General features: G+C 36.5%; 1 protein-coding gene and 1 non-coding gene across 4 annotated transcripts in view; one reads left to right on the forward strand and one right to left on the reverse strand.

The window, feature by feature from the left end:
• The window catches only part of IFT74 (intraflagellar transport 74), a 99,820-nt gene that overhangs the window by 2,049 nt on the left and 71,443 nt on the right, over positions 1 to 26,328 (reverse strand). For all 3 annotated transcript variants that reach the window (XM_025281419.2, XM_025281418.2, XM_025281421.2), the window contains 6 exons: positions 21,933 to 21,986; positions 20,223 to 20,320; positions 19,611 to 19,737; positions 5,008 to 5,171; positions 3,916 to 4,041; positions 62 to 122 (listed from right to left, as the gene is read on the reverse strand). In XM_025281419.2, the coding sequence (XP_025137204.1) occupies positions 62 to 122; positions 3,916 to 4,041; positions 5,008 to 5,171; positions 19,611 to 19,737; positions 20,223 to 20,320; positions 21,933 to 21,986 (630 nt within the window). The remainder of the gene's footprint in view (positions 1 to 61; positions 123 to 3,915; positions 4,042 to 5,007; positions 5,172 to 19,610; positions 19,738 to 20,222; positions 20,321 to 21,932; positions 21,987 to 26,328) is intronic.
• On the forward strand, positions 5,917 to 6,023 carry LOC112584031. The gene has a single exon (XR_003108390.1). It is a non-coding gene; the product is annotated as a U6 spliceosomal RNA (small nuclear RNA).

Consider the following 26,328-nt stretch of genomic DNA (forward strand, 5'->3'; position numbering starts at 1 on the left):
AAGAAATTCCTAGAGAAAAAAATCCCTCAGTCAAGTTCACTTGCAGTTTTTTAAAGGATACATTCTTTCATCACAAAATTATTTTGCTCATGGTGTTGCCACTTCCTCTCCAAATTTGTAAGCTAAAAACACAAAAGAAAAATGTTCACCAGTGCCCATATTCAAAACAATTATATACTCTTTTGAGATATAAGAAAAAAACCCTCAATTTTAAATCTTTTCAACTCCCGCATTTTACTGAGATAAAACCACGACAGACAAAAAAGAAATTTAGAAAAAGTTAAACAACAGTAAATATAATACTAAATAGGATGTTGAATTCAACAAGTTTACTCTGTTTACTTTAATTGGAACATATTTATTATACCAATGAACATACCAACTGAAAGACAATTTATGATATTTCCCTTTCCTAAAAGAACTTTAAAAAGAAGAATGGGACATGATAAGAATCTCTCCTTGAAATCTGAAGGTCTAATGCCATGAAAGTACTACATATTCTAACACTGTCAAAGGTTGAGCTATATAGGAGAAACTTCCTTATTTCCAGGGCTAAATTTCCTGTCTAATTTCACAAGCTGTGATAAGAGCAGAGCTGCAGTGTAAAGATTGTAAGAGGGCTGGTAAAAAGCTGGCATTCTTACAATAATTTCTGCATCAACAGGAAGCTAATGTGGATATTATATTGATGGTTGCTTCCTCCAAAGACAATTTTACTGTTATAGAATTAAATTGTTTTTCTGATTTAATTAACCTTGTAACTCTGGGTTATGGTCTTTTGAAGATGCACATAGTTTTTTTCCTAAGCAAAGTCTGAAAAATGAAACATTAAAATAATGTTCTGCCTGGATATTTCCAAGAAGTAATAATCATTTAAAAAAATCTGATAATTGAAACAGCATTCATATTTCTTCCTAAACTCAAGTTAAAATTATTTTCAGGGCATAAGTTCAGTATCAGTGTAGCATCTAACCCATTGTTTCCTCCAAAGATAAATCTAGATATTAGGATGAGTCATAACTAATTATATGAACTGTATGTGCTGTGAGTTAATGCTACGAAATCAGATCCAGCTTCCCCTGATAGAACCTTGAAGTTCAGATGGACTTAAGGAAGTAGTCAGCACTTTTTGACAATAAATCTCAAATAACCTTTTGCAAAGTCAAGTACCAAATTTTCCCTTTGTTTCATACAAAGGGCTAGACTTCTTATTATGCAGCAAACCTCTTAAGTGCTACATGAATACTGCTATAAAAGCAACTCTATGTCATATGGTCAAATTCCTTCTATACTGTACATTTATTTATTTCAGTGATATATTTAAACCTTGCCTTTAAACCTCAAGAAGCACAAATTTTTTTTCCCTACAACTTATTTTAAAAGTCTATCATGAGTTCTTTATATTTTCTCCCAAACTGTAAACTGCTTTTCCATTTTGTTGATTGTTTCATTTGCTGTGCAGAATCTTTTTAGTCTGATGTGGACCATTTATTTATTTTTGCCTTGGTTGCTTGTGCTTTTTGGTGTTATAATAAAAACTTGTTGCCAAGACTAACGTCAAGGAGCTTTTTCCCTATGTTTTCTTCTAGGAGCTTTGCAGTTTGTTCCAAAATAAATATGTTTAAATGATACCAAATAAATAACCACTCAAAAAATGTCTGTTATGCCATGTTATTTATAGATGTCAAAGCCAGTTTTCAAGAAAATAACTTCAAAAAATAGGGAGGCCAGGATTTGATTCAAACAACTGGGATTCATAAAAGGCAAACCATAATACAGAGAAGCATTGTAAACTGTGATTTATGTTACAAATTCCTGTAAATGGGGTTAAGAATAAGATAATCACTTAATGTGGGAATAAACAAGGTAGCCATGGACTGGCTCTAAGAAACTGTGTTTGTTAAATGTTTTTCTCTTTAAATCATCTATTCAATGAAAGAAGAGGGCTGAAAATCCATATGAATTATCAATGCTCTTTTCTATGAACCATAAGACAATGGCCTCGTTAACTTTTTCTTAGGTTTTCTTCTCCAGTATCCATTCCAACTCTAAACAGACTAGGATAAATTTGCTATTTACAAGTCTATAAATAGGATTGTATATTATGAAGCAGAGACAGAGTAATTGACTAATAAATTTTAAACATGTCAATTAGTGACTTCTAAGTTTTTGGCAAACTCTGATGAGAGTCCATCTCTTTTATGAAGAATATAAGGTTTATCTTTTTTTTAAAGGTACATACATGCAATGAAATAGCTGACATCCTAAAAATATCAAAAAAAGAGCTTGAAAACATTTAAGTAAGAAAATAAATGCTTAAAGACTGTATGCATAGAATGATTTCATGATTTGTAAGAACAATATAATTAAGGGTGTATAACTACAAAGGTAAACTCCAGGAGTTGGTGATGGACAGGGAGGCCTGGCGTGCTACGATTCATGGGGTTGCAGAGTCGGACACTGAGCGACTGAACTGAACTGAGCTGAACTGCAAAGGAAAAAAGTTTACAAGGATATTATACCAAAATGTTAATGATGACTGTCTATCATGATCATGACACCACGTGAAGAAAAAACTTAATGCATTTAGCATTAATAAATCATAGCTGCAAATTGTTAACACAGGCTACTTTGATGTGAGAATGACCAACCTTTATCAGACCATAATAACTTATTTTGTCTATGACATGCATGCTTCATTTAATCCACCAAAAAATACTTATTGAACACTTATCATGTGCCAACCACTAACACAGGGCTGGGGAGAAAGTGAGTGACAGAGACAAGGCTTCTGCCCTTCAATCTAGAAGACCTCAGACCTTGTTTAGGTAATTATCAGCAGGATGAGTGATACGGAAAAGGGGTTTGCCTTTGCATCCTGAGTAAATCATCATAAATTTAAATTAAGAAATTCAAGAATAGGACTGCTCTTCATAGTATTATTTGAACAGTTTTAAAATGAGAAATAACCAAAATGTCTAACAATTTTGAACAGTTTTAAAATGAGAAATAACCATAATGTCTAACAATTTGCTAGGATGCTGCTAAGTCGCTTCAGTAGTGTCCAACTCTGTGCGACCCCATAGACAGCAGCCTACCAGGCTCCCCTGTCCATGGGATTCTCCAGGCAAGAACACTGGAGTGGGTTGCCATTTCCTTCTCCAATGCATGAAAGTGAAAAGTGAAAGTGAAGTCGCTCAGTCGTGTCCGACTCTAGCAACCCCATGGACTGCAGCCCACCAGGCTCCTCCGTCCATGGGATTTTCCAGGCAGAAGTACTGGAGTGGGGTGCCATTGCCTTCTCCGGCAATTTGCTATATCCATATAAATATTATATAGAATCATATTAAAAAAAAAATCTACTGACAAGGGAAAGTATAGTTAATGATGAAAAACAAGTTTCCAAATAATAGGTACAATATAGTACCATTTCCATAAATATACAGAGATAATGTATACTTATGTGTATGTATAAAGTGAATATATTCATACCACATACATACAGACTACAAATATCTATCCACATATGCATAAAATCATCTCTTCTGGGTGGTGGGATACTAGTCATTATGGCTCATTTTCATTATCTGTGGCATTGATGTATTAGCAATGTTTCTGCATTAAAAACACTTTACTTTTGATATTTTTAAAAGCTATTATCATAATGACTGTTCCCAGAATAGTGCCAAGCCTAGAGCTGGCCTTCAATATAGGTTTAGAGAAGGCAGGAGTAAACTCATTCTGAGTGGAGACTGTATACAATCTAGCTATCTTCAAAGCCAGAAAATCTGGTAGGTAAACAAAGCAGATTAAAAAAAAGGAATGGGTTGCTTTGCGGGTGAAAATACAGATTAAGAGAACATGCCAGATAATCTAAAAATAGAAATGAATTTCAATCTTTTTTTTCTTTTTTACCTGAGAATGTGTCTCGTTTTCTTGCAGTTGTGTTTTTAGTGTCTCCCATTCTGTGCTTAGTTTCTCCATTATTTTTTTAAAGGCATTTCTGCGAGTTGATAATACTGTTTTCTCCTGATGTAATTTCTAGATAGATCCAAATGGAAGTAAATTAAAGGCTTTAGCAGGTATCTAGTAAATCAATTAAAATAGCATTTGACTTAAATAATTTCAATAATATTCTAATAAGATCCTACCAAGGCTAGAAAACCTGTTTGTAAAAATATTCTTCTAACTATAATAAGCTAAATTGTGTTGTTGTTGTTTAGTCTCTAAGTTGTGTTCACTCTTGCAACCCCATAAACTGTAGCCCGCCAGGCTTCTCTGTCCATGGGATTTCCAGGCAAGAATACTGGAGTGGGTTTCCATTTCCTTCTCCAGGGGATCTTTCCAACCCAGGGATCAAACCTGAGTCTGGTGGATCCTGGCCGGTGGATTCTCTACTGCTGCGTCACTGGGGAAGTCTATAATAAGCCAAATTAATATTAACAATATAAATAATAACTTATTAGGGCTGACATGTGTTTGTACTCCACCAGATTTACTTTAAATTAATGTAAATGACAAAGAAAAGCCACTGAGAAGTCTTAAGTAGAGAAATATCATAATCAAATTTGCATTTAACAAAGTTTATATTTGTTGAAGGGCTTCCCAGGTAATGAAGTGGTAAAGAACCTGCCTGCCAATGCAGGAGATGAAAGAGATGCAACTTTGATCTCTGGGTTGGGAAGATCCCCTGGAGTAGGAAATAGCAACCTGCTCCAGTATTCTTACCTACAAAATTCCATAGACAGAGGAGCCTGCTGGTCTATAATGACTGAGGACACAATTATTATATTTGTTGAAGTACTCTATCCCTTGCTTTTCAATTTTTGTCTTTGTTTTGAAATTCACTCTAAATTCCTACTTTGTATATAAACATCTTTATTTTTTCCTTATATATCAAGTAATCAACTGAAAATAAACTTATGAAGTTTTAAAAACACACATATTATTAAATTTAATCAAGAAAAACAATTTGAATTACAATTTCATAGCATTGTTACCATTTACCTTTTTCTTTTCTTCACCTGATGATTTTAAAGCTGCCAAATCATTATATGTCTCTAGATCAGTTATCATTTGCTTAATTTTATTTTTTAGAGACTGTTGTTCCTCAGTCATTTTACTTTCCAGAAGCTCCATTTTTTGTAGATCCAACTGTAGCCTCTGACTGTCTGAAATGTAGGAAAATTCAAAGGCCATACTTAGTTGAAACTTTAGTTCTTTCACAAAAGGAAATTAAATCACTAAACATCATGGTTTACGAGTGTCTGCACCAGAAACATGTTCATTGTAACCATTAAGACAACATAAGTTTTTAAAAAATTACTCACCCTCTAGGTAACCAACATAACCTGATATGTATTAATCACATTTGTCTCCATACTCATATACATACAAGAACACATATAGTTCTTTTTCTTACTTCATAATTAACATATAAGATAAATATTCATTATTTTTAGTATGTGCATGACATACATACACAGTTATGTGGGGAAAAAAGCAAGTTATGAAACATTATGAGCAAAATTTTATAATTACATATACAGTCAGTTCTTATTATTTGTGGTGGTGTACACACTGAGTTAGCAAGCATTTAACTCCTATGGGAAATACAGAGTTAGTTTCTGTGAGCCTCTGACATTATTTTTATCAAGAAACTAATATATAACTTTGCTTTATGTATATTTCTCTTCAAATATACTTTATTTAATATATATTATTAATTTGTTAAGACTGAACTAAAGGCCAACCATGAACTATGCCTCTATAAAGCTTATTCTAACAGACATATTTTCACTGTAAGGCATATCATAGCCTTCTGCTTAGAAACACTTGTCAACACTTCAGCACTATACTTGGAGGCCATTTTAAATGGGAAAAGCATGAACAAAAATACATAAAAATGTGGTTTTAGTGCTCACTTTGGCAGCACATATACTAAAATTGGAACGATACAGAGAAGATTAGCATGGCCCCTGCACAAGGATGACACGCAAATTCGTGAAGCGTTCCATATTTTTACAATTTGTATGGAAATACAAAAAACCTCGAATAGCCAAAGCTATCTTGAGAAAGAAGAATGGAACTGGAGGAATCAACCTACCTGACTTCAGGCTCTACTACAAAGCCACAGTCATCAAGACAGTATGGTACTGGCACAAAGACAGAAATATAGATCAATGGAACAAAATAGAAAGCCCAGAGATAAATCCACACACCTATGGACACCTTATCTTTGACAAAGGAGGCAAGAATATACAATGGATTAAAGACAATCTCTTTAACAAGTGGTGCTGGGAAAACTGGTCAACCACTTGTAAAAGAATGAAACTAGAACACTTTCTAACACCATACACAAAAATAAACTCAAAATGGATTAAAGATCTAAACGTAAGACCAGAAACTATAAAACTCCTAGAGGAGAACATAGGCAAAACACTCTCCAACATACATCACAGCAGGATCCTCTATGAACCACCTCCCAGAATACTGGAAATAAAAGCAAAAGTAAACAAATGGGACCTAATTAAACTTAAAAGCTTCTGCACAACAAAGGAAACTATAAGCAAGGTGAAAAGACAGCCTTCAGAATGGGAGAAAATAATAGCAAATGAAGCAACTGACAAACAACTAATCTCGAGAATATACAAGCAACTCCTACAGCTCAATTCCAGAAAAATAAATGACCCAATCAACAAATGGACCAAAGAACTAAACAGACATTTCTCCAAAGAAGACATACAGATGGCTAACAAACACATGAAAAGATGCTCAACATCACTCATTATCAGAGAAACGCAAATCAAAACCACTATGAGGTACCATTTCACACCAGTCAGAATGGCTGCGATCCAAAAGTCTACAAGTAATAAATGCTGGAGAGGGTGTGGAGAAAAGGGAACCCTCTTACACTGTTGGTGGGAATGCAAACTAGTACAGCCACTATGGAGAACAGGGTGGAGATGCCTTAAAAAACTGGAAATAGAACTGCCTTATGATCCAGCAATCCCACTGCTGGGCATACACACTGAGGAAACCAGAAGGGAAAGAGACACGTGTACCCCAATGTTCATCGCAGCACTGTTTATAATAGCCAGGACATGGAAGCAACCTAGATGTCCATCAGCAGATGAATGGATAAGAAAGCTGTGGTACATATACACAATGGAGTATCACTCAGCCGTTAAAAAGAATACATTTGAATCAGTTCTAATGAGGTGGATGAAACTGGAGCCTATTATACAGAGTGAAGTAAGCCAGAAAGAAAAACACCAATACAGTATACTAACGCATATATATGGAATTTAGAAAGATGGTAACAATAACCCTGTGTACGAGACAGCAAAAGAGACAGTGATGTATAGAACAGTCTTATGGACTCTGTGGGAGAGGGAGAGGGTGGGAAGATTTGGGAGAATGACATTGAAACATGTATAATATCATGTATGAAATGAGTTGCCAGTCCAGGTTCGATGCACGATACTGGATGCTTGGGGCTGGTGCACTGGGACAACCCAGAGGGATGGTATGGGGAGGGAGGAGGGAGGAGGGTTCAGGATGGGGAACACATGTATACCTGTGGTGGATTCATTTCAATATTTGGCAAAACCAATACAATATTGTAAAGTTTAAAATAAAAATTAAAAAAAAATGTGGTTTTAAAAAGTGACATTAAACAATGTACCATGAAAAGAATGCTTGTAAGTATGTGAACTAAACCAAGAGGCATAGTGTTGCCTTATTCAACCTCCACTGAGAACTTCAGCATTCAAATTTTTTACCTCTGCATGTGTTCACAAATGACCATGAAAGTACTGCAAATATGAATTTGAAATACAAATTAATTTTAGTGAGAAAGCAAATTTACAAATACAGAATCCATGAATTACAATGACTGCACATTTGTGTGTGTGTATGGGTGTGTGGTGTGTGTGTTTCTTTCTTTCAAAAGTACTGAGCATCTACTATGTGCCAGGTGCTGATGGAAATCAACAGAGACACTTTTCACTCAAGAAGCTATATTCTAGAGGTTAAATCAGAAAATTAAAGAAGCATTTATGGTAAACTGGATAACTACTATGAAAAGATTACAGGATACAGGATATCTTCTACTATGAAAAGATAAAGGATATTGGTCAAAAGAATTCTCTAAAGCTATACCTTTTAACTGTTGCCTTAAGCATTAGGAATCAGCCACACAAAGGAAAAAGTGAGTTTCCAGAGAAAATAATCACCATGTGCAAAAATGTCTAGAGGTAAGACAGCACAGTATTTCTGAGCAAGTAACAGAAGTTTGGTATGCCTGGAACCCACAGTTTGAAATGGGTGGTGGTAGGAGATAAAATGGAAAAGTTGAAGGATAAGTTCATGAAGGGCTTAAGTCAAGATAGGGAACTGGGACTTTATGCTAAGGGCCATGGCAAGTCATCAACGAGTTTCAAATCAGACAGTGACATGCTTAAATTTTAGAAAGTTCACTCTGGTTGCCACATGGACAGTGAATTGAAACAGCATAACTATGTTTAAGAAGACCAGTTGATTCAGTGATCTAGGCAAGAAATCTTACACTGCTGAGAATTTTTTTTTCATGTGCCAGGCAAGTAGAAAGGCATGGAGGATACAGCAATGAACAAAGAACTTACAGTTCAGTGGAAGAATGCTATACATATATTTGATAAAATATACAATTAGTGAAAATGAAAGTGAAAGTCACTCAGTCGTGGCCGACTCTTTGCAACCCCATAGACTATACAGTCCATGGAATTCTCCAGGCCAGAATACTGGAGTGGGTAGCCTTTCCCTTCTCCAGAGGACCTTCCCAACCCAGGGATCGAACCCAGGTCTCCTGCATTGCAGGTGGATTCTTTATCAGCTGAGCCACAAAGGAAACCCAAGAATATTGGAGTAGATAGCCTAACCCTTCTCCAGGGGATCTTCCCGACCCAGGACCCAGGGGTCTCCTGCCAGATAAAAATACTTGTAGAAACAAAGCAGGAGAGATCTGGAGGGACTAAGAAACATGAGGGATTTGGGATTAACAAACAGGCAATTGACCAAATACAGTGGGTGAGTGAAAGAAGTCAGTGCAGAATCCCACTTCCAAATTGAATAAATGAGTGTATGGGAGGGTAGGCAGAAAGAGATAAAATTTTTGTCTGTAGGAGGGAGAGATGATACATTGAAAGCAATTTAGGATTTGTTCAGTTTGAGAAACCTCAAAAACATCCAAATAAAGATAAGTAAATATGCCCATATAGAGAAATATGGGTTGAAAGCCCAGAGAAAAATGTGAGATCAGAAGATACAGTTTCTAAAACCATCAGCACAGACATGGCACCTGAAGCTATGGGAGTGGTTGAAATCATCAAGAGAAAAGGATTCATGACTGCACTTACAAAAATATCAAATTTTTAAAGACTAAATTAACATGAAGGATCCATATAGAATAAGAAGTGACCAAAGAAATAAAAGAAAAATCAGAAGTCATGGGGAAAAAACATTTCAAGAATAAAGGAGTGGATTGTAGTGCAGAATATTAGAGATTTTTTTTTAAGATAGCAAAATATGTGTTGTATTTACTGACCAGCAGAACCTAGGTATATACCTCCTGAGAAAAGATTTTTATAGAAAGAAATGGAACCAAGAGTGAGATGATTTTAAGAAATTTGGCTGTGAAACCTTTGAAAGAGAGGAATAGCTGGGCAGAGAATACTTGGGAAATGTTTTTTTCCCCCAAGATGTGATAAAATACAGAAAAAAGACTAAAAGAATTCCAAAATTTTAATAGTAATAAACTTCTGATAGTAGGATTGTATTTTTATTTTTTATTTATGCTTGCTTATATCTCTCCTAAATCCTCTATAATGACTATGAATTACATTTATAACCAGAAAATAGTATTTAAAAAAATTCTATTCTGGTAGGATTAAATATTAATAATACCGACTTTCTCTATTTCAGAGACTTAACTTTGTGATGCTGGCTTTAAAAGTCTCTTTTTTAAAGAGAAAAGAAGGAAAACAGTATTACTGAGAACCTGGAACGTACCTTGCTTTATATATTATCTGATTTACTTTTCATAACAGCCCTGAGATAGGGTGGAAGGGGTAAATGTTACTATATAAGGAAACTACTGAAGGTAAAAAAAGAAAGGGGAGGTAGAGGATGAGATGATTAGACAGCATCACCATCAATGGACATGAATTTGAGCAAATTCCTGGAGATATTGGAGGACAGGGGAGCCTGGCATGCTACAGTCCATTGGGATGCAAAGAGTCAGACATGAGTTAGCTACTGAATAACAACAAAAAGCTTAGAAAGGTAACTGCCCAAGGTCAACAACCAGTCAAGCTTTGGTGCTGAGTGATATCATCATCTTTATGAAATATTCATTTTTAAGATAACAAATATCACTTTATGACCCAAAACGCCTCTATGAGCTACAGTGAGCTAAGGAAAGAACAGTAATACCTGACCAATTTGCTACTTCAGGCTTCTTTCCCCAGGCATCATACATTGTTCTGGAAATTTTATTCCAGCTAAGTCAAAAACAGATACTAAAATGGAACTGAAATGTATGTCCTGTATATTAAGATGAAGAAATCTGAATTCAAACCTCCCTTAGCCAGTTTCCTCTCTCCTGTATTGCCAGAGACTGGCATGGGAATAATCTGATACATACTGTAGTCACTTATTTGTAGAGGCATACAGTGATACAGTTTCATAGAATAGTTTATGTTCACCTTTCCTCTATTTTCAAGTAGGAATATGAATACCCTCCACCCAAAAATATAGTGGTATTTGAGAGCTGTTGTTGTTCAGTTGCTCAGTCATGTCCAACTCTTTGCAGCCCCATGGACTGATAGTATGCTAGACTTCCCTGTCCATCACCAACTCCCGGAGTTTACCCAAACTCATGTCCATTGAGTCGGTGATGCCATCCAACCATCTCGTCCTCTGTTGTCCCCTTCTCCTGCCTTCAATCTTTCCCAGCATCAGGGTCTTTTCTATTGAGTCGGCTCTTCACATCAAGTGGCCAAAGAATTGGAGCTTCAGCTTCAGCATCAGTCCTTCCAATGAATATTTCAGGACTGATTTCCTTTACTGGTTTCATCTCCTTGCAGGCCAAGGGACTCTCAAGAGTCTTCTCCAACACCACAGCTCAAAAGCATCAATCCTTCTGCACTCAGCCTTCTTTATGATCCAACTCTTACATCCATACATGACTACTGGAAAAACCATAGCTTTGACTAGATGGACCTTTGTCAGTAATGTCTCTGCTTTTTAATACACTATAGTATAGGTTTGTCATAGCTTTTCTTCCAAGGAGCAAGTTTAATTTCATGGCTAGAGTCACCATCTGCAGTGATTTTGGAGCCCAGGAAAATACTCTGTCACTGTTTCCATTGTTTCCCCATCTATCTGACATGAAGTGATGAGACTGAATGGCATGATCTTTGTTTCTTGAATGTTGAGTTTTAAGCCAGCTTTTCCCCTCCCCTCTTTCGCCTTCATCAAGAGGCTCTTTAGTTCCTCTTCACTTTCTGCATAAGGGTGGTGTCATCTGCATATTTGATGTTACTGATATTTCTCCCAGCAACCTTGATTCCAGTTTGTCCTTCATCCAGCCTGGCATTTCACATGATGTACTCTGCACAGAAGTTAAATAAGCAGGATGACAATATACAGTCTTGACATACTCCTTTCCCAATTTGGAATCAGTCAGTTGTTCCATGTCTAGTTCTAAATACTGCCTCTTGACCTGCATATAGTTTATCAGGAAGTAGGCAAGGTGGTCTGGTATTCCCATTTCTTGAAGAATTTTCCAGTTTGTTGTGATCCACACAAAGGCTTTAGCATATGGAATGAAGTAGAAGTAGATGTTTTTCTAGAATTCTCTTGCTTTTTCTATGACTCAACAGATACTAGCAATTTGATCTCTGGCTCCTCTGCCTTTTCTAAATCCAGCTTGTACATCTGGTAATTCTTGGTTCATGCACTGTTGAAGCCTAGCTTGTAGGATTTTGAGCATTACTTTGCTAGCATGTGAAATGAATGCAATTGTGCAGTATTTTGAACATTCTTTGGCACTGCCCTTCCTTGGGATTATTTCAGAATATCAAAAGCCGAACACAACATCTTGCTAAAAATAATTATATTTAGGGACAGAAGATTTTTATATTAAAAGTAACATATTTCAGAGTAAAATACAAAATTCATAATGACTGGGATGTATCATTCCCTGTATATACATATTATTTTTCTCTGGCTCCTTTTATTGTTTACTGTTTATTGTTGCATTTCAGCAGTCATGATGATATGCTTAAGTGAGGAGTTTTTATATTAACCTGTTTGGGGTTTGAAGGGCTTCTTCAGTTCAGTTCAGTTGGTCAGTCATGTCCAACTCTTTGCGACCCCATGAAGCACAGCACACCAGGCCTCCCTGTCTATCACCAACTCCCGGAGTTTACCCAAACTCATGTCCATTGAGTCAGTGATGCCATCCAACCATCTCATCCTCTGTTGTCCCCTTCTCCTCCTGCCCTCAATATTTCCCAGCATCAGGGTCTTTTCAAATGAGTCAGCTCTTTGCATCAGGTGGCCAAAGTATTGGATTTTCAGCTTTAACATCAGTCCTTCCAATGAACACGCAGGACTATTCTCCTTTAGGATGGACTGGTTGGATCTCCTTGCAGTCCAAGGGACTCTCAAGAGTCTTCTCCAACACCACAGTTCAAAAGCATCAATTCTTCGGGACTCAGCTTTCTTCACAGTCCAACTCTCACATCCATACATGACTACTGGAAAAACCATACTTTGAGTAGATGGACCTTTGTTGACAAAGTAATGTCTCTGCTTTTTAATTTGCTGTCTGGGTTGGTCATAACTTTCCTTCCAAGGAGTAAGCGTCTTTTAATTTCATGGCTGCAAAAACCATCTGTGGTGATTTTGGAGCCCCCCAAAATAAAGTCATCCACTGTTTCCCCATCTATTTGCCATGAAGTGATGGGACCAGATGCCATGATGTTAGTTTTCTGAATGTTGAGTTTTAAGCCAACTTTTTCACTCTCCTCTTTCACTTTCATCAAGAGGCTCTTTAGTTCTTCTTCACTTTCTGCCATAAGGGTGGTGTCATCTGCATATCTGAGATTATTGATATTTCTCCTGGGAATCTTGATTCCAGCTTGTGCTTCATCCAGTCCAGCATTTCACATGATGTACTCTGCATATAAGTTAAATAAGCAGGGTGACAATATACAGCCTTGACGTACTCCTTTTTCTATTTGGAACCAGTCTGTTGTTCCATGTCCAGTTCTAACTGTTGCTTCTTGACCTAGGTCTGTACAATTTTTTTCATCAAATTCAGAAAAATTTCAGCCATTTTCCAACTATCTTTTCTTTCCCATTCTCTGTCCCTCTTTTCTTTTTGGGACTCCAATTACATGTAAGTTAGACTGCTTGAAATTGTCTCACAGATCATGAAGGCTCTACTCTTTTTTTTTTCTTCTTCAGGTTAGTTAATTTCTATTTATTTATCTTTTCAGTTCACTGATTCTTTTTCCCAATTGTCTTCTATCTTCTGTTACGATCAGTGATTTTTTTCATTTTAGTTGTATTTTCAACTCTAGAATTTTCAGTTGGTTCTTTTTTTGTTATTTTCATTTCTTTGTGGGATTGTCTACCTGTTCATTTATTATGATTTTATTTCCCTCAAGCCCTTAAATATGCTTATAACTCTTAAAGTCCTTTTCATTTTAATATCTGGATTATCTCAGGTTCAGTATATAGTGACTGATTTTTGTCTTGACTTATATTTTCTTCTTTCTTTACATTATTAAATTTTTATGGTATAATGGACATTTTAAATGATGTTAGAGACTCCATATTCTGTTCCTTTGAAGAGTGTTGATTTATATTATAAATGAACAATTAACTTTGCCGAAATTAATAAAACTCTAAACTTTTATCCTTTGGAGTACATAGCATCGGAAATCTCTGCATTCAGTTCTTTCAAATTCTGCTTTTCTCTTAGGTACCATGAAGTCTACTCTATGCATATACATTTCAGTAGCCAGATAAGTATCTGGTTGGCATTTTTACACAGATTTCTGGCACTTCTTACCAGGATGTCTCTCTTATACAGGGCAGGCAATGGGTAAGTAAGTTGGCTTTTTCATGTAAGATTTATCAAAATTTACTTGGAATTAATTTTTATTATCTATACAGATTCAGAGACATTACTTTGCCAACAAAGGTCCGTCTAGTCAAGGCTATGGTTTTTCCTGTGGTCATGTATGGATGTGAGAGTTGGACTGTGGAGAAGGCTGAGCGCTGAAGAATTGATGCTTTTGAACTGTGGTGTTGGAGAAGACTCTTGAGAGTCCCTTGGACTGCAAGGAGATCCAACCAGTCCATTCTGAAGGAGATCAGCCCTGGGATTTCTTTGGAAGGAATGATGCTAAAGCTGAAACTCCAGTACTTTGGCCACCTCATGCAAAGAGTTGACTCATTGGAAAAGACTCTGATGCTGGGAAGGATTGGGGGCAGGAGGAGAAGGGGACGACAGAGGATGAGATGGCTGGATGGCATCACTGACTCAATGGACGTGAGTCTGAGTGAACTCCGGGAGTTGGTGATGGATAGGGAGGCCTGGCGTGCTGCGATTCATGGGGTCGCAAAGAGTCAGACACGACTGAGCGACTGATCTGATTTGATCTGATCTGATACAGATTCCCTAATAGAAAAATTAAATACAAAGCTGCTATTAAACCTTTCTCTACTACCTAAAAAATCAGAAAGATTAAAATATACCTGGAAGGTGATATCATAATAAAAATATGTTCAAGAATTGAGTGACTCATAGCTTATTATTATGACAAAATCACACAAGATATTAAATATCAAACAGTAAAAAAAAAAAAAAAGCTTCAGAAGACATTGATTTAAGAAAGAAGGTTGTTACCAACCACATTTGTCCTAAGTTGGTATAATTAAATGTGAACATTTCCTCTGTCCCTTTAAAGAATCTAAAGGCTCAATAATATTGACATTTGTTATTTTATAAGATACACATGGACTTAAGTGTTGTTGAGAGGGCTTTCGTTTTGTTGGATTAACATTTCTACTAGGGTTGGAAATAGTTAAGATGAGAATCAAAGTCACTGAGGCTTATGGTGTTTCAATGTTCCAAATAGGAAATGTACTTAGTTTGTATATTTTGACTGTTCAGTAAAAAGCTATATAAATCTAACTACAAGTTTAATTTAAAGATATATTAGGGAAATACACTTGAAAACTACATATACTGCTTTTCCTAGAGAAAGGGAGAAAATGGTTGGTTGGTATAAAGTTTATCTTCCTTTAACAGCAGGTCCCCATGAAAAGCTAAAACCTTCTCCAAGAGAAGAGACAGGAAGAGGATGCAGACTAGTTCCTTCTGATATGCTATGAAGTTGAAAAGTTTACCAAGCAGTGTGTACATAGTAGCAAAATCTCAGAAGGAGCCACTTTGACCTGGGGAAATGTTCCTGAAATATTCTGCCATCAGAGCATTTGTTTATTCTCTGGCGTTTCCTTTCCAAAAATATAAATAAAAACTATTGCTGACAGGTTCCTTGCCTCTTCACTCATGCAGTTTATCAGTGTTTCTTAATCTTTTTTTTTTCTTTGTTGTCCCCCAAAGGAGCCATTTGTAGACTACTGTTTTCCTAGTCACCTCCCATGAAGTTTTTATATTACAGATGTATATCTGTTTATGTACAATGACCCTTTGGAGGGCCACAAACCATTATAATTAGTGTCTAAAATTTTTTTTTACCTTCATCCCAAGAAGTAATTTTCCCCCTTGGGAGTGATTTGCCCCATTAAGAAACATAGAGTACACCAAGAAAATTAGGTGAGTTCCAATTATAACTTCAAGGGCCAAAGGAAGGCAGTTCACAAAAAGGGGATGTAAAATTCATTATCTCTGAAAGCTGAATCATAATATTCTAAACCTCTTATGGTGATCTCCAGATAGAAGTTTCTTATTGGGGATGATGTTAAGAAACAATAAAAAAAAACAATGTATATGCATGGGTTAAAATAGCACTTGAAAACATCTGAGTACAATACTGCTATATTAATATTTAGAATGGATAACCAACAAGGACCTACTGTATAGCACATGGAACTCTGCTCCCTCCTGGATGGGAGGGGAGTTTGGGGAGAATGGATATACATATCTGTATGGCTGAGTTCCTTCTCTGTTCACCTGAAACTATCACAACATTGTTAACTGGCTATACCCCAATACAAAATAAAAAGTTTTTTAAAAAAAGTGAGCACAGAAAATGAAATTAATTGTAGGGGTCAGATAATTCAAGCTTTAAAAGGGAAATTTTCAGTAAAACCCTTATCAGAGTAATAAACTGGATTTTTATCTCCACTGAAACTAGTTCTCATTTTTTTTATTAACTAGGCTTTTAAAAGAAATGTAAATACAAAATATAAAAATATGAAAGGAATACAAAGTTATAATTACTGAATTCATTTGCTAGTTCTGATATTTACTCTTTAAAAAATGTATGTTTCTTATATAAAGATAGCTTAAAGGAGGCAAAAACTTGTTGAATTAATACTGACCTTAGATAATGAAAAATTTTAAACTATGGCCTAAAACACAAAATAGAAGTTTCTTAGACGAAATAATTAAACATAAAATACTTCAGCTTATGAAAAAAAGAAAATAAAGGTGTAAAAATATTCATAGTTGTATACATCCAAAACAGCTGAAAGACGATTGTGAAGAGATATTTGTACACTCATGTTCATTGAAGTATGATTCACAATAGCCTTCAGGTAGAAACAACCTAAATGTCAACAAATGAACGAATAATGAAAATGTGGTAGTTACAACAGTACAGAATATTTTTCAGCCTTCAAAAAAAGGAAATCCTGCCACATGTCACAACACAGATGAACTTTGAGAAACATGACAAATGAACTAAACCAGTAACACAAAGTCAAATATGCATGTTACCACTTGTAACACAGTCAAACAGAAAGTAGACTAAGGTTAGCTGGGGCGCAGGAGGAGGAGAAAATGGGGAGCTGCTGTTCAATAGGTATAAACACCACTTTTGCAAGATGAATATGTTCTAGATATCTGTCACATAACAATGTACAGATAATTTACTATACTGTACACTTACAGACAGGATGGTAAATTTTATGTGCTTTTTACACTGGGTTAAACAAAATATATTATTAACAGTCACCTCTTTTTTACTTTTTAAATGTGGCTACTAGGAAATTTAAATTATATATGTGGCTAGCATTACATTTCTTTCAGACAGTGCTGCTCTAATCTCATGTTAGTCGTAATAACTGAAACTAATTATAATTAAAATAGTGCCACCTGCAGGACCTCTCCTAATTACCCAAGACCAGGGGGATATGAGCCCTGTGTACCTCCATTGCTCTTTATGCTTATATCATAGTACTATTTCATTATATTTCAATTATTTCTCATTCTACCAGATTGAAAAATTTCTTGAAGAAATAGACTGGATTAAAAAAAAAATTGTTGTTGTTCAGTTGCTCAGTTGGGTCTGACTCTTTGCAACCCCATGGACTGCAGCATTCCAGACTTCCCTGTCCTTCACTACTTCCCAGAATTTGCTCAAACTCATGTCCATTGAGTTGGTGATACCATCCAACCATCTCATCCTCTGTCATCCCCTTTTCCTCCTGCTTTCGACCCCAGCATCAGGATATTTGCCAATAAGTTGGGTCTTTGCATCAGGTGGCCAAATAATTGTAGTTTCAGCTTCAACATCAGTCCTTCCAGTGAATACTGAGGGTTGATTTCCTTCAGGATTGACTGATTTGATCTCCTTGTTGTCCAAGGGACTCATAAGAGTCTTCTCCAGCACTACAGTTCAAAGGCATTGATTCTTTGGCACTCTGCCTTTTTTACTGTCCAGCTCTCACATCCATACATGACTACTGGAAAAGCCATAGCTTTGACTAGATGGACCTTAGTTGGCAAAGTAGTCTCTGCTTTTTAACACTCTGTCTGGGTTAGTCAACAGCTTTTCTTCCAAGGAGCACGTGTCTTTTAATCTCCTGATTGCAGTTGCCATCCACAGTGATTTTAGAGCCCAAGAAAATAAAGTCTATCACTGTTTCCATTGTTTCCCCATCTATTTGACATGAAGTGATGGGACCAGATGCCATGATCTTCATTTTTTGAATGTTGAGTGTTAAGCCAGCTTTTTCCCTCTCCTCTTTTACCTTCAACAAGAGGTTCTTTAGTTCCCCTTCACTTTCTGTCATTAGAGTGGTGTCATCTGCCTATCTGAGATTATTGATATTTCTCCTGGCAATCTTGATTCCAGCTTGTGCTTCATCCAGCCTGGCATTTTGCATGATATACTCTGCATAACTGTTAAATAAGCAGTGTGACAATATACAGCCTTGACGTATTTCTTTCCCAATTTAGAACCAGTCTGCTGCTCCATGTCCAGTTCTAACTATTGCTTCTTGACCTACATACAGGTTTCTCAGGAGGCAGGTAAGGTAGTCTGGTATTCCCATTTCTTTTAGAATATTTCATACTTTGTTGTGATCCACACAGTCAAAGGCTTTAGCATAGTCAATAAAGCTGAAGTAGATGTTTTTCTGGAATTCTCCTGGTTTTTCTGTGTTGTGCTGTGCTTAGTCATTCAGTTGTGTCTGACTCTTTGTGACTCCATGGACCATAGCTCACCAGGCTCCTCTGTCCATGGGGCTTCTCCAGGCAAGAATACTGGAATGGATTGCCATGCCTTCCTCTAGGGGATCTTCCCAACCCAGGGATTGAACCCAGGTCTCCTACATTGCAGGTGGATGCTATACCATCTGAGCGACCAGAAAAGGCCATGCATACAGAGTGGGTAGCCTATCCCTTCTTCAGGGACCTTCCTGAGACAGGAATCAAATTGGGGTCTCCTGCATTTGAACCAATAGATGTTGGCAATTTGATCTCTGCTTCCTCTGCCTTTTCTAAATCCAGCTTGAACATTTGGAAGTTCTCGGTTCACATACTATTGAAGCCTAGCTTGAAGGATTTTAAGCATTACCTTGCTGACATGGGAATTAATGCAATTGTGCAGTAGTTTGAACATTTTTTTGGCATTGCCCTTCTTTGGGATTGGAATGAAAAGTGACCTTTTCCAGTCCTGAGGCCACTGCTGAGTTTTCCAAATTTGCTCACCTAGATAAGCATGATGGTCTTATCACTCACCTAGAGCCAGACATCCTGGAGTGTGAAGTCAAACAAAGCTAGTAGAGGTGAAGGAATTCCAGCTAAGCCATTTCAAGTCCTAAAAATCTCTGTATACCCAAATTATAGCAAAGGCACAGAGCAAATATTCAATAAATGTTAAATGAATGAGAATATGCCAATGAATTACTATGAAGTGGATATGAAAGTCACACAAAATTCTGAGCCTATGAATGACTGCAGCAATAGGCAATCATAAATTATATCCACAGTCTTTAAAAAAAATCAAAGAGAATAACAGATTTTTAAAGTTCCAATTTGTTACAGAAAAAAAGGACATTAAAATCTACAGTTTTCTCACCTGAAGTCAGATTCCTAGCCGTACTCTGTGATTTCTGCATTTCAGTAGATTTAAAATTGAGATCATCCTGCATCATTTTCAGCTCTTGATTGGTGATAGAGGATATCTGTTTCATACGATTTATATTCTGTATTTGCAGAAACATAAAAGTGGAAAAAATTCCATTAATTTAACTTTCCAATAAAACTCTTAAAAATGCTGCTAAAGGACTGGATGTTTTGAAATATATCATTCATTACATATATATATATATTTTATAAAAGAAAACATGATATTCAAAGTCAAATTTCTCAGTAAGGAGAGGTTAAATTAAAATTCAGAATTGTTTCTTTTACATTTGCTTTATTTCACTGTAGAAAGATTCAACTATGCTATTATAGGAACTAATTGGATTTTAAAAACACTTAGAATATTGAAAAGAGATCATGTATTTTTTCTCCTATGGTACCACACAATAGTAGCTGCTCAATAAACATTTTTTGAGGAATCAAGGTATTCATTAGGTATCCTGTGCTCTTACATAATAGTGAACATTTGCGGTTTTTGAGCTGTATTTATAAGGTAACCACAGTAAAAATAATGAGGACAGTAAGACTGGCACATGGCACTTACTCGACTGCTGTGCTCCAAAAGCGAAACAATGCTGGCTTCTATCTGTGCCTTCCTTTCCAGTTCCTGGTTCTTAGTGTCCTCAAAAGTCTCAATAAAAGCTGTCGATTGAAAAATATGATGAAAGGCTACTATTGGTATAACTAAACACTATATAAGCTCTGATTTGTAGGTCTGAGGAATACTTTTTAGAAGTTCAAAGCAAATTTTTAACTATCACTTTAATTTTTTAACCCAAGGGTAACTAAATTACTCAATAAGAACATTTCTACATACTTTCAATCTTTTAAAGTTTAACTACTATGATCTTAATACAAATACACTAAATATTTATAAATGCAGGCTCAGAAGCAACAGCTGATAAGATGGAGATGAGAAAAATTCCTATGGTTTTACACTAGTATCTCATTGATACAGCTACAATTATTAACATCTGTAATTGGCCACTAACTTTACTTCTGAAAATACTACTATACCTTTTTTGCCTGAAAATTGAGCATTTTCCTTGTAATGCCAAAATAGTCTCAACTGAATAAATTTAGTGATTTATTCAGATTATAAATAAATATTCTAAGACATCATTCTTAATATAAAATTAGTATATAATTTTCTCTTATTAACATTCTTAAAATATTTCTATGGATCTTCCAAAAATTAACTTAAAATAATTTTACTATTTGCATGAAACAACAAATTAATTTTGAGGTAGTTTTTGGTACTTGTTGAGATTTTTAAAGTAGTCTTGCTGCTACTGCTGCTGCTGCTGCTAAGTTGCTTCAGTCGTGTCCGATTCTGTGCGACCCCATAGATGGCAGCCCACCAGGCTCCTCCGTCCCTGGGATTCTCCAGGGAAGAACACTGGAGTGGGTTGCCATTTCCTTCTCCAATGCATGAAAGTGAGAAGTGAAAGTGAAGTCGCTCAGTCGTGTCCGACTCTTTGCAACCCCATGGACTGCAGCCTACCAGCCTCCTCCATCCATGGGATTTTCCAGGCAAGAGTACTGGAGTGGGGTGCCATTGCCTTCTCTGAAAGTAGTCTTGGGATATTGTTAAACCAGAGTTGGCCATTACTGATTTATAACATGCTTCTATGAAGGTAACAACTGACATCAGACTTACAAAAATGTAAAATTCTAGAAAAATGATAATTTAAAAGAGACTAGTAATCATTAATATAGTAAATTTTTATAAACTTTTGAATGTACAACATAAAGTCAACATCTATTTACAAAGTTAAAATTCAGATTTTTTAAAAAAAAAGTGAACGAGAAGCCACAACAGAAGTTTCAGTTAGTGACAGAACCAAGAAACAAAATCAGAGATGAGGGCTAATATATAACGAGTTAGGTATTATGAAAAGCATAAAAAAGGTGAAAGATATTAAGGGTAAAGCATGTAAAAGAGAACATCCAATGTTCAATCAACGAGTGGTCTATAGACTCTCTATACAGACTATAAATGTAAATATTAGCTTTTGTATCCCTAACATACAATCGTACACACGTATACACATGTACAAAATCTTTATATAATTCTCTACCCATCCCTAAACTATGTTAGATATTTAGTAATACTTCAAGTCAAATGCTTTGAATGTCCACACTTCTGCACTTATTATTAGTCACTGTATCTTCCCAAAGTGAGATCTCTGATTTAGTATAAATGAACAACTATCTGAGAATATATTTTCACATCTCTAAGATTATCACTTACTGTCCATATTTTCCTCCCTCTTTTTTAGCTCCTTGTACTTCTGATTCATTTCACCTACAAGCAATAAAAGAAAATAACATTAATTAAAAACTCCAGTTACAGTACTCAAAATTAGAAATATCTCTTAGGTTCTCTATATGATATTAGTCATTACATATTCAGAGTTTAACATTAATGTTCAATTAGGTGAGATTCATTTAAATTGATTTTATTTTAAAAGTTATATATTTATATGCTTGACAACTTGGTAAAAAACAATCTCCTTAGTGGAAAGAACTGAAAAGGTCTCCAAAGGTTCTCTATTTTAGTTCCAATTTCAACCTACACATGAACACAATGGTGATGGGAAATATATACTCCCACAGAAGTTCATCTCATCTCTGAATAGCTCACAACAGCAAACAAAATAGCAGGGTTAGTGTCCTCACAGAACTTAAAGTCTAAGGATTTAACAATTTATGGATGTGAGAGTTGGACTGTGAATAAGGCTGAGCGCCAAAGAATTGATGCTTTTGAACTGTGGTGTTGGAGAAGACTCTTGAGAGTCCCTTGGACTGCAAGGAGATCTAACCAGTCCATTCTGAAGGAGACCAGCCCTGGGATTTCTTTGGAAGGAATGATGCTAAAGCTGAAACTCCAGTACTTTGGCCACCTCATGCAAAGAGTTGACTCATTGGAAAAGACTCTGATGCTGGGAGGGACTGGGGGCAGGAGGAGAAGGGGATGACAGAGGATGAGATGGCTGGATGGCATCACTGACTCGATGGACATGAGTTTGGGTAAACTCCGGGAGTTGGTGATGGACAGGGAGGCCTGGCTGTGGTTCATGGGGTTGCGAAGAGTCGGACACAACTGAGGAACTGAACTGAACTGAACTGAAGTGCTATTAGATGAAAGTAAAGGATGTTACAGCAGTACACAGCAAAGACAATCTAGTTTGGGGATTCAGGAAATTTTTCTCTAAAGAAGTAATATTTAACATGTGTGCGTTATAAAGAAAGGATGAATAGGAGTTACTGGGTCAAATTATAGAAGAAGTTCAAAATCAAAGCATTATAAGTACTGAAAATCGAATGTGAGGATGAATATGGTAGCACAAAGAACTGAGAGAGAATATGAAGAGAAAAAGTGGTACAAAAATGAGGTAGAAGAGGGTGGGATGAATTGAAAGAGTAGCATTGACATACATACACCACCATGTGTAAAACAGATATCCATTGGGAAACTGCTGCATAGTACGGGGAGAGCTCAGCTCTGTGCTCTATGATGACCAAGAGGGGTGGCATGGGGGAGGTTGAGAGGGAGGCTCAAGAGGGAGGGGATATTTGTATACTTACAGCTGATTCGCACTGTTGTACAGGAGAAACTAATACAACATTGTAAAGCAATTATACTCCCATTAAAAAAAAAAAGATGAGGTAGGTTATGAGAGACCTTATATGGAATATGTTATAAACGTTTGGATTTTCTCCTAAGGACAATGGTAAGATTATTGAAGAATTTTAAGAAGAGGAATAAAATTATCAATTTGCATTTCTGAAAAATATTTCTTATCAGGAGAATAAAAGTAGAAGATTGGAGACAGTAAGACCAGTTAGGAGGTTGTCACAATGACCCAGTTGACAGATGAAGACTGACCAGTGGCAATTAGGATATAAGGTAGAGATTTTTTTTTTTTTTGAGACATTTAAGAGCTAGAGTGAATTGATTGTGGTGAGGGTTGGAGATGGAGAACTCAAGTATGACTCCCAGGTTTCTGTCTTGGGCAACTGAGGACATTGTCATATTAGTTACTTAAAGAAAGAAAAAAGTAAGTTGAGGAAGAAGTTGCTTGAAGTAATTCTAGACAAGTTGTATTTAATATATGTGAAACACATGATTAAAAGGGCAAAAATCCAAGACCCAAACACAAGGACAAAATTTGACATTTTATAGCTGCATGAAGGGGATCATTAGTAAAACTAGATCATGATTATTTTAGAAAAACAGGATTTTTAGTATAACAAAAATTGAGATTTGGAGGCCCAGGGCCATTTTCCTCAACTAGTAAGATGGCGGCAGTCCTGTGCTCCCAGGATCCCAGGTAGAGAAAATAGAATAGATTTATGCTTGCTCCAATCTTCAGTTTCTTCATTAAAGTCATTTGGTTCTCAGCATTCCGGAGAAGCTAAGGAATTTTACTAAGATGATGCCCAGCAAAAATGGAGAGAATAAGAGATTTCTAAGGGGGCTCCTGATAAGAAGCTGACATTTAGAACGACTTTCAGAAGAAGGATTCGAAGAGAATGGGGGAGTCAACAGTTAAAGACTAGAGGCTAAAAACCGACTGGTCAGCCTGTGTTCTATATAGCCTCCTATTAAGTATACCGTTTTGCCAGGTGCCAACTAAAAGAGCAATAATGCTAGGGAGTGAAGTAGATAGAGTAGAGCCCCTAATTACATGGCACCGATAAATTTCCACTTGTATACTTGCTTGGGTAGGAAGTGAGCTGCCCATATATAAAGGTGATGGCAAAGTCAGAGACCCAAGTCGGCAGACAGCTTTTCTGCTTTCAGGTCTGAAAACAGTTTTCCCAAATTCATTAAGGATAGCCCTTACACAGAAAAAAAAAAAAAAAAAAACTTGTCAAGGCCCCCACAACAGTGTGTGTGTGTGTGTGTGTGTGTGTGTGTGTGTGTGTGTGTGCGTGCGCGCGTGCGCGCACATGTGTGCGCGCTAGTCACTTGCTCGTGTCTGAGTCTTTGTGACCCCATGGACTGTAGCCTGCCAGGCTCCTCTGCCCATGAATTCTCCAGGCAAGAATACTAGAGTAGATAGGTAGTTTTCCCTTCTCCAGGGGATCTTCCTGACCCAGGGACTGAACCAGGTGTCCTGCATTTCAGGCAGATTCTTTGGCATCTTAGCTAGCAGGGAAGCCCACAATAGTACTCATAGTAAAAATCTGAAAGCAACTGAATAAGGATAGTAAATACCCAGCCATGAATTCCCAGCCAGGGAATACTCAGAACCAACGGGAAACATTTGGTTCAATCTGACTAAGGTTTTGAATGCATTAACATTACTGAACTACTACTCAGTTCAGATGAACAACAATGGTCTCAGCATACTGATGCAGCATGATTAGTTTGATAAGGGGAACAGGAGGGATCTTTTTTTTAACTTGTAATAATAAAGTTTGTGTATGATTAAATTTTTTAAAAAATACATGTAAATGCATTAAGATTAGTCTTATAATGATGTTACCATTCAATTATTCGTAGCATTAGTTTTTTGGATGAGAAACAAACAGAGAATATGAACTTCTTATAGCATACATGATCTGGAATATCCTCATAGGAAGCTGATATACACGCAAATGTTAAATAACATGTGTGAAGTAGCAGAAAAGTTAGCATTTGCTAAATCTGTCATGGCCTAGGTTTCTAAGAAACTCTTAGTCCTTGTGTGGCTGTGTGAGAAGTTGTCCTCTTGGGAGACTGGTCAGGCATTAAGGGATTAAAAAAGAAGGCCTGTATCGTAGGCTTTACAGGACTTTAATAACCATTTTATCTTTCCTCTTCTAAACTTAAGAGAATTTTCTACACAGGATGTTTTCAGTTTCTCATCTTGCTTGTTTGTTTCTCATCGGGCTTCCCTGGTGGCTCAGAGGTAAAGCATCTGCCCGCGATGCGGGAGACCTGGGTTTGATTCCTGGGTTGGTAAGATCCCCTGGAGAAGGAAATGGCAATCCACTCCAGCACTCTTGTCTGGAAAATCCCATGGACGGAGGAGCCTGATAGGCTACAGTTCAATGGGTCGCAAAGAGTCGGACACGACTGAGCGACTCATCTTGCTATTAGACCTCAAGACACATAATCAGGCTTACCCTCCTGCCATTTCAATGACATTGTTCACAGAAAGATCATGATTCCTTAATTATCAAATCCAAGGGGCAGTTTTGAGTTATTTCACTGTGCAATATTTGATACTACTGATACATCCTTCCTTCTTCCAATTCTTTCCCCCTCATGTGTTTTGCTGCTTGCAGAGGCAGCTTTTCTGGTTTTTCTGACTTTCAGATCTTTCCTTCTCTGTCTTCTCTTCACAGATTTCCCTTTCTTCATTTAAATTCCAGATTATTCTCTTAGTTGACTTCTAATGTTACATTCTTTCCTTTTCTCTTTTGCCTTTTGCTTAAGAAGCAAAGTGATAGACATAGGAGAAAAGGAAAGATAAACCCATTTGAATGCAGACTTCCAAAGAATCTCAAGGAGAGATAAGAAAGCCTTCTTCAGCAATCATTGCAAAGAAATAGAGGAAAACAATAGAATGGGAAAGACTATAGAGATCTCTTCAAGAAAATTAGATACCAAGGGAACATTTTGTGCAAAGATGGGCACCATAAAGGACAGAAAT

The sequence above is a fragment of the Bubalus bubalis genome, chromosome 3 (assembly GCF_019923935.1).
Source record: "Bubalus bubalis isolate 160015118507 breed Murrah chromosome 3, NDDB_SH_1, whole genome shotgun sequence".
Lineage (NCBI taxonomy): Eukaryota > Metazoa > Chordata > Mammalia > Artiodactyla > Bovidae > Bubalus > Bubalus bubalis.